General features: G+C 41.2%; 1 protein-coding gene across 7 annotated transcripts in view; it reads left to right on the top strand.

Moving 5' to 3' along the window:
• The window catches only part of KAT6B (lysine acetyltransferase 6B), an 82490-nt gene that overhangs the window by 53251 nt on the left and 14465 nt on the right, over positions 1-14774 (top strand). For all 7 annotated transcript variants that reach the window (XM_033148532.1, XM_033148528.1, XM_033148525.1 and 4 more), the window contains one exon: positions 1374-1467. In XM_033148532.1, the coding sequence (XP_033004423.1) occupies positions 1374-1467 (94 nt within the window). The remainder of the gene's footprint in view (positions 1-1373; positions 1468-14774) is intronic.

Raw genomic sequence — 14774 nt, 5'->3', positions numbered from 1 at the left:
GTTATAGTTATTACTTGTTTTGTTACTCAGGTAGTATAGCATCTCATCATGCCCTTTATGACAGTTTTCTCTTATTGTTGTTTAGTGAAAATTTAAGGTCTTTAGTCTGAAGATTTTCTCATGAGATTCCACCCTCTGTATACTCGGGGTCTACATTGTCATATATATATATATAATTTGCTCTAGCTATGTTCATCTTTTAATAATAGTTTGTAGTTTTGACAGCAAGTGTGCTCCCCACCCCAAGTTTCAGTTCCAGTCTATCTTGTATCTGGTTGTTTATTCTAAATGTTTCTCAAACTGTGGAATGGGACTTGCCACTGAACCTTGGGCCAATTTCAAGTCGTCCCAGTGCCACAGCCCTGCCTAGTGTAGGAATGGCAAAGAAGGAGACAAGATAGAAGGTGCATATAAAAACAGCTTGAATAAGTGAGACAGACTAGGATGTTTAGTTAAGTTACACTGGAGTTTATTTTGAGGATTTCCCTGTAAAGAAGCAGCCGTCTTGGCTTGTAGCAGCCATTGATGCATAGTGGTTAGTGGCACAGAGGCACTGAGATTTTGAGTTATCCCTGTTAGTCCCCTTATACATGTGGTCTGGATTTCAAGGAGAGTTCTGGGGTGTCTTTGCCAGCGCGACTTCTGCCTATTACCTTCCCGCACCCTGCCAGGCATCCTGCCTGATAGATGTAACTGCCCTGAAGATCCCACTGCACTGGCATCTTTCTGGGTTTGTCTTTGTTTTAAGCAGCTGGTTTAATCTTTCCTTCTGCTGTTTCTGTAGACATCAAATTATATTTCTTTCTGGTCTGTGCCATATTCTGATGGAAATTTACTTGGTATTCAAAGGTGGCTGCACCTGACTGTATGAAAGCTGCATGTGCTTCAAATATTACTTTAGATAAACGGTTCTATCAGTTAGAAGTATTTGCTGAGAGATAGATGAAATGCTGGTGAAAAGCAGTAAGTTATTTTAATGTGGCCATTACTTATGATCCAAACTGCTGTCTTCAGCAAACGTGTAGGTATCATCTCCCTTTTGTACATTCCTGACACAAAAGTCAGGGCAGCATGAGAAAAAAATATCTTCTTTCCACTCCCTGCATTTGAAATTCACTCATGCAGTTCCTTTTGGATTTTTCTGTTGTTAATTTCTGAGGTGCCACCTCGTAAAATAAATCTTTTTGGAAGATACATTTGATTTGCTGTTATACTTCACCAGCGACATTACTTTCTAGGGGCTTACTCTATTTTCGTATTGACCTGCTGCCTGTTTACCCTACTGGGCTATTTTACAAAGGCAGAGGCAGGTGCATGGAATTGCCCACTTCAGCAGTGTTTTGACATACTTGATCTGTTTCTCCTTCCCCCAGGAAAAGCTCTGCCAGCAGAAGTACAATGTCTCCTGCATAATGATCATGCCCCAGTACCAAAGGCAAGGATTTGGAAGATTTCTCATTGATTTCAGTAAGTGAATGGCTTTGCAACAGTCATAATCCTGAGAGCTCATGGTGGTTATGAGGATACAGCTACATAAAAACTTTATTTAACCTGTTTTGTTGTTCTTTTTTATCACTAGATAATGGGCTTTCTATTTCTATTTGTGTAGTGGCAGAAAAGCTCCCTCAAGTGCAAAATCTAGTGCCTCTGTTGTACTGCAGGAAATTGAGAATGTGTCTCTCTGTAGTAATATTAACTCTCAGAGCTATTACACTGAATGAATTGTCTAAATTGCATTCATTTTGTGCTGCTCATTAGTACAAAGAGAAGCAATTATTTGTGATTAAAGCAAAGGAAGGTGCTAGTCCAAGGCATTCTCTAGTTTCCCAGTCTATTAACATGGAGTACATTTTAGCTGAACAATGCTTATGATGAGAGAGCATAATGTTTCAATTTATTATTCCTTTTTTTAAAGAATGTCATTAACTCACTTCTGAAGAAAAAGCTACTATTTGCTGCACAATATATAAATTGGTATTCGGGGTTTATGTCTTGTATTCATCATACAGTTGCCCATCTGACATAATTTTAAAAATGTTGGAGCTATTCATAATATTTCAGTATCAGTAAGAACAATTTGATAAAACAAATAGTATAATTCAATAGGCAAGTGCCATGGCTCAATGATTTCATTGGCTTTTTGAACTCAACTTTGAATTATAGTTTGGAGGGAGACTATGAAAGCCAGGTTTTGGAAGCCATGTGTTAGTGCACCCAATTATTTTTAAAGATTCACAGTAAACATATAGCACTGTATGTGGTTGGCTTTCTTCGGTGGAGGAACATACAAGGTGATTAAGATGCAGATCAAATATGAATCTTAAGAAGGGAGGTAGCAGCCAACAGGATTTCTTACTTGGCAGTTGCCCATCATGAGTTATTGCTGGTGATGCTTCATACTTAGTGTGTTATGCTTCCTGCTCGTGATAGAAGCAGGCTGCCCCATCCCTTCAAGCACTCTGCATCTTCTGCCTCAGCAAGTATTGGCAGATTGTTGTCACAGCAGGCATCCATTTTCGGGGAGACGTGTGTCCTCAGCAAACTCACCCACTGATCCCCCATTTAAGGGAGACGGAAGGACAAGCTTCTCCAAGGCTTTTTTGGTTCCTGAAATTTGCATCTTTCTGGCTCCACTTGACTGGGAGGACAAGGTGTCTGCATCTATTTAAATCTAGATGTCCAGTGAATTCTTCACCCAGAAGGTGAAGGAATCCCATAGAGAAGAGTGTTACCTTCCTAGAACTCCCTGGGGTTGTTTTCAGCCATATTGGTAAATACTTCAGCTTCCCCCACCCCCTGCTCTCACAAGGGATGTTCACAGAGATCTGAACAACTACATATTTTGCCCCAGCGTGCTTTGGCACAGCCCAAGGCACAAGCTATGTTTGGGAAGGGGAGAAGGTTCCAGACTCACTAGGACCTACTATATATTGCAGACAGGGATTCCAACCTTTTACCAACAACATACTTTTCCTCCCCCCCCCTCCCCTTCATCTTTTACATCCAACCTGAGAGAGAGTGCTGTGAAACTCAAAAGGTAGCTCAGTATTTTGTGATTTTCAGCTGGTTCTTTTAAAAAAAAAATGAAGCTGAAGGAGGCTTGGGGTTAAAAGGCCAAGGTTATATTAATATGGGGTGCAGGTGAATTTAAATGGATTGTATCATACTTGTTTCAAATACGAAACAGCAAAGAGTTTCCCAAACTCCTCCCAAAGAGCCTTGCTAAGGCATTGGCTCCCTGCTGTGCAGCATTGCATTCCTGTGACAGAACACAATGGGGACAACGCATTATGACAGAATGTTGTTCATAGTGACATCCTTGTGGTGGGACGGGGGAGATGGTTGCTCCCCCCCCCAGTTGGTTTCAACCATTGAATTGTGGGAGGGGGATAAGGCCAGAAAGATAAAAGAAGAAAAGCAATAATCTGCATCATATTGAAAAGGGTTAGATGAAATTTGTTTAAATTTACTTACTCCACCTGAAAAAATTACTTTAAAATTTCTATTTTGAAGAATGAATTAAGAATGTAATTGAGATAGGGGGATATTTAAGCACATCTTGAGTTCTAATAAGTTTTATGCTTTTTAAAAATTTGCCCCACCCTTTTTCAGCAGAGGCCAGTCCACTATCCCTCAGACCTTGTGGGGGGCTAGACTTTTTTGGGGGGGAGGGGGAATGAACGGATTCCTATGCCCCACAAATAACCCAGAGATGCATTTTAAATAAAAGGACACATTCTACTCATGTAAAAGCACACTGATTCCTGGACTGTCCACGGGCCAGATTTAGAAGGCAGTTGGGCTGGATCCAGCCCCCAGGCCTTAGTTTGCCTACCCATGATCTAGTGGAACAACATGACTGCTTGCAAAAAAAAATGGTCCAAATATATGAGTATAAGCAATGGTGGGCTTTGTTTTTCATGAGCAGAGACTTCTAATGTGTTGAGGGGTGGCATCAGTAAAATCATCAAAATTGTAGTGGAGGCTTTTCTGGGTTGTGCTGCAAGGCTTTAATGGTGAGCATCTATGTTGCACTTTTTAGGCTTTGCAGAATGTCCATGGAGGCACCTGGTGTGCTGTGTGACAATATTGACTGATTTCATCAAATTGTAGCACAAGGGAAGTAAGGAACAGCAGCAGCCCCTGGACTTGAAGATCCACTTGTAGATTTATTTATTTAGCCAGTTGCTGTATAACTAGAGTCCCCTGGTGATAAACAATTAAAACACACTTACATCCAATAGCAGCACAAAAATCCATAAAACAAAACAGTTGCATTGGGACAGAAATTCAGGAAGGTGGATTAGATGGGTTAGACTAGATCAGGGTTTCCCAGACTTGGGTCTCTAGATGTTTTGGGACTACAATTCCCATCATTCCTGACCACTGGTGCTGCTAGCTAGGGATAATGGGAGTTGTAATCCAAAAACAGCTGGAGATCTGAGTTTGGGGAACTCTGGACTCATACTGTAGGCAGTTCAGATGATCCTTTGGCCCTGAAGATGAGATTGGCCACATACACCAGGCTTACAAATACCCCTGTTGCTCTAACAATTGTTTCAGGGTTAGGGAGATACATACAAGATCTTCCACTCTTAACTTCTACCAATGAGGATTGGAGCAGGAATCAGACATGAGAACCTGATGTCCACCGTTCATGTTGCCACAGCCAGAACTTGGGTGGCCAAATAATGTAAGAACAGGCATTTTTGCAAGTACTAATCATTTTCAATAATCAGTTTTATTTACCCTGGATTTTGTTCATTTCCCCTCACAATTATCCTGCCTGCTTGTGTTTTCTAATGGCTGTTCTTGCTGCACATCTCAGAAACATGAGACTGCAGCTTCCACTTTCCATTTTGTGGACTTTCAACTTTAGTGGCACACAGACTGAACGCTGTAGGACATCAGTGCATGTCATTAGGCTGTATAATGAAGCGAAGAAAACCAGCATGGCAGTCCTCATCGTGGTTTGCATATGTTGCACTAATAGCTCAATTTCTAACTATGCTCATTAATTGACTACCAAATTGAGCTCCATATGTTACTCTTCACAGTCCTGGACATGTGATCAGCTGGAATGAAATTCTGCCTAATCAAGGTATGCAAACAGCTTTCAGTATGTATGGACAATTGAGAAAAGTCCTGGGGCTAGAAGGGGTGGCCATTGACTGATACTTTTGAGGAAGACAAATAAGTAAATGATGAATGCACCTTAAAATACTGTTGTAAGTTGGAAATACCCAAAGGCAACTATTTTTAAACAGTCCTTTGCAAGCTAGCGAGAACAGCTTGTTAAACTTTATTTTTTAATAAAAAAATATTTAAAAAAAAATTAAACTCAACAATTTAGCTTTCCTGTGCTGATTTAAATATATTATCCAAGTAAATGAAGGAAGGAGCGTCTCCACCCCCATCATTCAGCCCAGACACTGATGTCCAGCTCTGAGGGCAACCAGGCAGAGAGCCTTCTTGGTAGTGGTGCCCACCTTGTGGAACACCCTCCCATCAAATGTCAAGGAAATAACTAATCTGACTTTTAGAAGACATCTGAAGGCAGCCCTCTTTAGGGAAGTTTTTAATGTCTGATGTTTTATTGTATTTTTAATATTTTGTTGGAAGCCGCCCAGAGTGGCTGGGGAAACCCAGCTAAATGGGTGGGGTATAAATAGTAAATTATTGTTGTTGTTGTTGTTGTTGTTGTTGTTGTTGTTGTTGTTGTTGTCATTTCCTGAAAAGTCCACAGCCTATCCAGAAATTGTGGTTTAATGAGCATCTGGTAAATACTTGGTTGTGCTCCACAATCAAGTTCTTGCTTAAATAGGGATAATGAGCCATGCCAACCAAGAGCCTCTTCAACTGCAGTAGGCAAGCCCTGTGACCATCCCTGACCCCGTTGAAGCTTCCACGACAGACTTGTTTTCTGGTCTGAGCAGCAAAGTGATCCTTTTCCTGATGTCCTATGTTCCTGCTTTGCTCCAACGACCATATCTTTCTGTAGGGGCAGGAAATGGATCCGACTTCATTTATTTATTAGTTTTGGGGTAAAATTTTATGCACTGCGGTCAAGCTTCTTTCTCCTCACACTGACTAAATCATGGCTTAAAGCTTAATGCACTGGGCATTGAGCCACAAATATTTTGCCAAAGAGGGTGATTTTAACTTTCCCTCTTATTTAGAGATATTGAAGTATTAAAAATGACTTTTAATATGACTTGCAAGTAGGCAAGCAGAAGAGTGAATAGGCTTTCCTACCCTATAAAAGCAAGTCAGACCTACAAGTCAGGTTCTGTCTTGTGCTAGGGCATGCTATCTAGGAGAAAAGCTAAGTGGCTCTAACTTGAGCTAACAAACACAGTTCCCAAATAGAATAATGAGCTGCCAAAGATTGGGACCCTGGGATGACTGATCAAGAAAATCAACACTCTTTCCCTCCTTAGCATCCCCCCAAAGGTAGGGAGAAGAAATGTGCAGCCTCTAAGATGATGAAAAGAATGAATGGTTACTTTTAGGGGGCAGCATAAAGCAGGAGATGATTGCCTCTGGGGTTTTTTTTAGCTCACTTGTGCCTTTGTAAACTGCTTGGTTTGGTCCTACTTGCTCAAAATGCCATTAGTATTGTATAGTAGACAAAGGAAAACGTCAGTGAACCAAAGTCAGCTGGCTGTTCCTTCATGCAAAGGTACAATTTGTAATTTTTGAGATTTGAGCTGTAGATGGTGCAGATAGGACCTTCCACTCAGTACATATGATTCTTTCGATTCTGAATGCAAACTGGGCATTGAGATGCTGAGTGCACATAATGAGTCAACTTTCTTTGTACAATCATTTGCCTGCTGCTGCTGCTGCTGCTGCTGCTGCTGCTGCTGCTTGTTGTTGAAGGCTCTGAAAGTATATTTGTTTTCTGCTTTGTTACTCTTCATACTTAGATTTTATTGGTTTTTATAAAAGGACAGGAAATGTAAAAAATAGTTACTAGATTTTGAAAACAAAACCGTGGCATGTAATGCTTTTCTGCAACTGCTCCGAGTCAGACCCAAAGCAGATTGATGCCTGATGACTAATCGCCTTTCTTACTGCTGCTCATTATGTTGAAGCAACCTTCAGATACACTTTCTCATTCTGTGACATCTGTCTTCTTTTAAAAGAATATGAACAGGAATCTCCACAACAGTCTGGATGACTGGCGAAGAAACCATTTCTTAATGAATTGTTCTCTCAGAATGTAGATGTCTTATCTGCTGTATCTGTGGCTGACACCATGTTCATTAAAACTCGCAATGACATTAACATGGGACACTACCCCTTTTTTGTGATGTGATTGTGATATACCAGTGTTCATTCTGCTGGCGCTGTGTGCCATGCAGTGAGTGGGTAAAAGCACAAATGGAGAGAAGCAAGTTGCCAGTTGTAAAAAAAAAAAGATACATTGCCTTATTATAGTGTGATTTTGGACTGTTTGGATTCCCAGTTTATTAAATAAAGGGAAAGACAGTAACAGACGGACCTCAAAGGGACAGGTGGGGTGAGAGTTAATTTAACCCAGAACACCTGAGTAAAAAAGTAAATCAAAAGCATAATCAAAATGAATTTATTGGGGCAAAACCAAAGAAATCAAATATACAATGGTTAACATGGCACTCTTGTGTCCATCTTGTGAATATATAATTGGAAATGTTCCAAGGAAAGCAATAAATACTCAGACAGTACTTTCTGAACATGCTGTTTATAGTTGCATAGAAATGTGGAAGGGATGGGGAAAGGAGGAGGCTTGAAACCTGGATCAAATGGGTAGGAAGTACCCTGTGGTGTTTCTGTGAAGTGAAAGGAGGAGTTAACAAGAACTATTCATTGGAAGCAGCTACATACAAACAAATGATAGAATCACAAAATTGTAGAGTTGGAAGGGACCCAGAGGGTCATCTAGTCCAACCCCCTGCAATGCAGGAATCTCAACTAAAGCATGCCTGACAGGTGGCCATCCAATCTCTGCTTAAAAACATCCAAGGTAGGATGGTCCACCCTAGGAGGGCTTCCAGACAGCTCTGGAGGATTTCCAGGCTGATATGAATGCTGCTCCTGTTGAAGCCCTGGCCAACAACTGGAACAATTGAATGGCTTGGGCTGTTGACACAATAGCCCCTGAGCGCCCTCTCCCTCTTTGTAAAGTCCATTTGGTTCCCTGATTTACTCCAGAATTTAGGGCGAGGAAACAAGCTGGGAGATGACTCAAACATGAGCGGAGGAAAATCCTGGTGAGGGATCATTATCAAGCCTACCTAGTGGCAGTGAAGGCTGAAAAGAAGGCTTACTTTGCTGCCCCCCTTGCATCCTCATTGTGCCATCCAGCACAGCTTTTCCGGGCAGTGCAGAGCCTGTTACAGTCTGGCACAAAGGAGGTGGCAGGATGAATGGCAGCTTGCTGTGACTTGTTTGTAAAGCATTTTGAGGATAAAATTGCTTGCATCCACAGGGAGCTTGACTACGCTGTTACAGCAGATGAATCACTAGGGGCATCCAGAGCACAGTCTAGTCCTGTTGTGTTGGATGAGTTTCAGTTGGTAAGGCTCAAGGATGCTGGACAAGGTGCTTGAATCATGTGGAGCCTTGCCCCTCATGGCTGATGAATAGAATAGAATAGAATAGAATAGATCTTTATTGTCATTGTCCCCTTGCGGGATACAACGAAATTCCTCGGTTGCTATATCAACTCAAATAAGGCACTCCACATAATTTAAAAATGCTAGTAAGCACAGTACAATACAGGACAATATAACAAATAGAATAAGATGACTTCAGAGTCCAGAGTTTCCATTTAAGGCCAAAATTGCTCTAGGAAAGAAACTGTTCTTGAGACGGCTCGTTCTCACCTTCATTGTTCTGTATCTCCGTCCCGATGGCAGAAGCTCAAAGTAATGGTGCCCAGGGTGCGATGGGTCTCTTGATATATCTAATGCCTTTCTGTGGCACCTGATGGTATAGATATGTTCTAAGGTAGAGAGTGAACAGCCAATAATACTCTCTGCTGTTTTTGATAATTCTTTGCAACACAATCCTATCCCAAGAAGTGCAGCTTCCATACCACACACATAAACCATAAGTGAGCATGCTCTCAATGGCACAGTGATAGAAGGCTCTTGCGGAAGATGATTTTTCCTTAGAATTCTCAAAAAACACAGTCTGTGCTGTGCCTTCTTCGCAGTCCCCCCTATTAAAAGCTAGCAGGGAGGGGAAAGCTGGCTGGGCCAGGGAAGTGATTAACTTGTGGTCTACTAAGACCCCTAGATCCTTTCACATGTACTACTGGCAATCCAGATGTCCTCCATCTTACATTTGTGCAGCTGGATCTTCCTAAGTGTAGAACCTTACATTTGTCCCTTTTGAAATTCATTTTGTTTGTTTTGGTATGATGAAGATTTTAAAAAGTTGATTTCTTCAGTGCTTGGGAGTGTAGGAGCAGCTAGCTCTAAAATGTAGACAAGAAGCCATCATTTATTTCATTGCTTTTCAGCATGGAAAAAGGACCCCTTCTGGGGATAACCACTTGCATTCGTTGGGATTTATCTCAAGCCTTTCTGCTTTGTGTCATATTTCCAGATGTGCTTTTTGTTTGCGAACTTTTATTTCACCATGAAAAGCACGTCTCTCAAAATTAGCTAGCACAATCCAGAATTAGGGTGGACATACCCCACCCCAGGCCAGAGTGCAGACACTATTGAAATAAAGTATTTCATACCAATGCATCTCTTCAGAATGGTAAAAGTGTGTGATGCAGCAGCATGAACAATTTGCGATCAAATATGTTAATGAGAGGCTAAAATCTTTTGAAGGATGATGGGAAGCAGTTTACTAATTATAACATACTCTAGTTTTTCAAAAATTTATTCTACATTTGTTCCTAATGGAATACAGCTGACTGCTAAAAACCCTTCCCCACCTTCCCACCACCCACTTTATCACTAATTTTTTAACATTCCAACAGCAGAAGCACTAATGAAAGAGGGATACAGATATCCTGTTGAGAGATTGGTATTTAACTGTGTATTTGTACAGGGGGCAAACATTGCTCACACATTTCAAATTTAGACTCAGCCTCTAGTTTGTCAAATATAGTCACTGGTGAAGTTGATACAGTAGGATTTCACCTGTAGCAATAGTCTCCAACTGTATTGGAGAGTCTGAGTGTCTCCAACCAGTGTCATCAGTTTTGTGCTTAGGTCGTAATTGCTTCAAGTCTGTCTTAGTGATGGGGCATGCTCTGTATCAGAACAGATGGGAACATGCGGAGTGATTTGCTGGAACAGAACTCCCACCTATGACTAGTCAGATCACTATCTCGATCCATTTCAGGCTGCTTACAGGTCTAGTTTCAGAAACAAATCAATCTTGGATTACCTTTTATCAGGGGAGGGACAAGGGGGTGTATGACCTTGTTGCTCTTACTTAATCTCTCAGCAGCTTTGGATGCCATCAGCCATGGTATCTTCTGGACCAGCTCTGTGGTATGGACACAGTACTTCAGTGGTTGCATTTCTACCTACAGGCCTGTTTACAGAGAGTGGCATTGAGTGACAGGCGTTGCTCATCTGGCATTTGCACTATGGGAGCACATAGAGTGCTATCTTCTGTGATGCTGTTTAACATCTACTTGGGAGCCGTCATTAGGAGATTTGGAACAAGGTGTCGCCAGTATGCCGATGACTCAGCTCTATTTCTCTAACATCCGAATCGGGTGAGGCCAGGCGCTCCTGGATCAGTGTCTGGTGTCAGTGATGGGCTGAATGAGGGCCAGTAAACTGAAGCTGAATCCAGGCAAGATGGAAACCCTGTGGATGAACGGTTCCCAAGTTCAGGAAGTAGGCCAGTTGTCTGTCCTTGATGGGGTTGCACTTTCCCTGAAGGAGCAGGTATGTAGCTTGGGAGTACTCCTAGATATAGGAGGCACAGTTGTCCACAGTAGCCAGGAGTGTTTTCTCCTAGTTTGGGCTGGTAAACCAGCTACAGCTGTTCCTGTACAAGAATAGCTTGCCACAGCAGTGCAGGCCTTGTTAACCTTTAGAACGAACTAACGCAATGAACTCTACATAGAGCTGTCCTTGATGAAGGTGGTGAATGCTGCAACCCAACCTTTGGCTTGAACAATTCTGCATCAGCATATTACACTGGTGCTGAAAGCTCTGCACTGGGTGCCTGTATATGACTGAGCTAAGTTCAAGATAATTGCTGTTAGTGTATGAATCCCTAAATGATCCAGAACCAAGCTGCCTTCACATACATCATTTTATCTGTATACCACCTTCCCGTAGTTAAAACCAGGCTCAAGGCAGCTTACAACATGGGCAAAATTACATAGTTACAAATAAAACAAAAATCGTCACAAACAATAAATAAAACCCATCAAAAAGTGCACAACCAAATCATAAGATCTAAAAATAAAGATACACAAAACACAAAAAAGCGACAAAACCCCCCAAACAGTGCCCCAACCCAAGATTCTGTTGAGCTGCCTCAATGTTTGTTGCTGGAGTCAGTCCGGGCCCCACCATCCCAGGCTGGATTGGGAAAGGCCTGCAAAGGAGGTCTTTCAGGACTCACTCAGGGACTGCCTTGCCCCTTATACCAGACCACTGTGGGCATCTAAAGAAGCCCTCTTGATCATCCCATGGGAGTCACATGTTCATTTAGTTTCTGCTTGAGTCAAGTCTTACAGCAGTATTTTGGACCTCTATTCCTATTGAAATTAGATGAGTGCCAGCAATTCTGATCTTTTGTCATGTTTGCTTTCATCAAGCATTTTTAGATAATTATTCAGTTCATTGTTTGTCAGTTGGAGTATTTTATGATTTTATTGTCTTTGGTATACTCCACCACAATACTTTTCTTAGGAGTTGGCAGTTTATAAATATAAATGAAGCTAAAGAACATGATACACCACTCTATTTGTTTGATCCCCTTTAGCTCCTTCCAGACAAAACACGAACTGTAACCAAGGCTTACAACTCATTTGCCCAGCTTCAAACTATGGCTTAGCTAATTAAATCACAGAAATAAAATCACTTCCATGGATCTGTACATGAGTGTTGGATGTGTTGTTTTATTACAAAATGTATGATATAAATATTGTCCTAACGTAATAGGAGACATACTTTCTTATGCTTGATGTATAGGCGTCTCAGTTTCTTGTAAAGTACTGCAAACACCAATACGAACATTGAACATTCATATACACCCCTTCTAAAGAACTTTTTCGGTTTTTATATAAAACTTTGCAGTTGTCAAGACACATTTAGATCCAGTGGCACCCCTTGTCATGTAGGTCTTAAAGAACCTGTTGCTTTTTAAAGACAACATTGAATCCAGTTGGTTCATTAGGGCAGCCAATCACTTTTCAGTCATGGGTGGCTGATATTTGTGAATAGTGTACAATTGCCTTGATGAACCAACTGGGCTGTGAATGTCATTCTTAAAGAAACCTGTACATAGCTAATTGGTTCATCCGGATAGTCGGCAGTTACAGAACCAACAAAGGTTTCTATCTATGCTGGTTGGACTGTCACGTGAGAAGAAAGAAGCCATGCTTTTGGAATTGCTGTAGTCTGCTACCAATTATAAATCTTAAGGTAATGACCAGCCTACTATTTTTGTGTTTTATGGTTAAAAATATGCAGCCATTTTCCCTACACGCCTATCTGTGCTTCTACCACTCTCCTGCTCCTACTCCAAGACAGGAAACATAAACGAAGATCTTAGTGGTTGATCCTGGGAAATAGTTTCTTACTGAAATCAAGAGTTATGTTGTGTTTATGTGTCACATGCTGGATAAAGGGAGGGTTTTCCCATTGGATGGGTGCTAATGGCCCACAATCACTGCAGCTTGCCAGAGAGAATGATTCCTCCTCTCTTTCCCATCCCTGTGTTATTCTGAGGGGTTCTCCTCACTCCCCCCCCCCCGAACCAGTTTTTTTGGGGGGGTGGGGGTGGAAGATCCATTGTGCAAACAGATGTTTTTCTCCAGGGCTTCTGCTGATGGGGGCTGTTAGGCAATTTCCCCCAGAGACCTGATTTTTCTGTATTGGCTTTTTTGTGAAATGTGGGAAATTTTAACAGCTGTATGCAAATATTTTGATGGTTTTAGCCCTAGGAATAGAAATGGGCAAGAGCAGGGTGTATCTAGCTAGTTTGAAGCATAATAAATTGGATGTCAAATACCATTTTAAAGTTAGTATTTTGCAGAAAGTCTGCATTGTTTATCTGCTTATGTAGATTCCAGAAGGATTTTATCACAGATTAAAAAGTTAATGATAGTAAATTGAGCTGTCCACAATAGTTGCATTAATGAGTTTTCTTCAATTTTGTTCCATTCGAGCCATAGTGCTGCTTTTCTAATTGACTAATCCACATGATGAATGAAATGAAATGCAGTATATGGGAGGGTATGGAGTTAACTGCATGCTTTGTGAGCATGGAAGCCCTAGATCTTATTCTTGCACTATTGAAGCATTCTGGATGACAGAACAGGTTGAAGCCTTCGTCTGAGATCTGGGAGGGCTGAAATTGAGATCCATAGCTCCCTTCTCCACCCCAATATGTCAGCTTTGATAGTACAGAGTTTAATGGATCTATTGGTTTGATGAAATACCGGTACCTTTACATTTGCTAGATTAGTATGACAAAACTAGGAATTCCACGGTGATCTGGATTGATCTTTCTAATTAAGATAGGCGATCGGGATAGATTGCTAAATGTTTGTTCCTCTGGCTAACAGCTTGATTACAGACTTTAAATAGACCTGGCAGTCTTGGTCTAATGCCATATATTCCTTTGAAGAGAAGACACCAGCTTCATTTTGTCTTGTAACAAGCAATTGTATCTAACAGTTGTCTGCTGCAGACATAATACTGTGCTCATTAAAACACAGCCAGCTTGGCTATTCTCCAATTAGGCTATAGATTCTCGAGGAATCCTATAAGATTAAGGATATCCACTGCTTAGACAAGATGGATATTGTAGCATTGGAGCGATCTGTTTAACAGGGACATGTTGTACTTATTTCAGATACTTCAGGATAAATACACGAGCATCCAAGATCAATGTTTTTTATTTACCTGCAACTTAGATCAATTATTTGGAATCTTTTTGGTAAGTTTAACTTAATGGATGTAACTTAAATCACACAACCAATTAACTAATGTATGCTGTAAGTAATTTGAGCCTTGTAGTTAATGTGTTGTTGCTTTCCGCGTACTTAGGTTGACATTTGTGAAGTTGCAAGTGCCAGAGAACAAGCTGCCTTCCTCTGTAAGAGCAGAAAGTCACAAAATGTTGTGGTACTTTGTTGTACTGTGAGCTTCTGAAGGACTACTCCTACCTTCCTTTATAGGTCCATAGTAATTCTCCAAGCCCCAAAGTAGGAAGGTGGTGAATTTTGTCCAAAAGAATCCTACAGGCCAGAGTGCAAATTTAGGTAGCTATTTATAAGAATTTCAGAGTTATTTTGAAGCAGGTTATATATCCTTTAAGCAGTAAAGTCCAAACTTTACGCCTTCAGGGAACAATTTCTACATGGACTTTTCTGCAACAGACCCCTTGTACATTGCAGAGGATTCTGAGACATGTTTTAGTTCATGCAGATAATGTAGGGCACTGGCCAAGCCTCTTGGGACTCACCATTTGGCTCATGTGAATTGGGTGTGCCCTCAAACTCTCCCAGCTCTCCTGAAGCTGCACACTAGAAGGGAAGATTGGGAGCAGTGGGCATATCCTGCTTTCGTACT

The sequence above is a fragment of the Lacerta agilis genome, chromosome 5 (assembly GCF_009819535.1).
Source record: "Lacerta agilis isolate rLacAgi1 chromosome 5, rLacAgi1.pri, whole genome shotgun sequence".
NCBI lineage: Eukaryota > Metazoa > Chordata > Lepidosauria > Squamata > Lacertidae > Lacerta > Lacerta agilis.
Note: the sequence above shows the minus strand (reverse complement) of the source record. Positions and strands in the feature narration are given on the sequence as shown.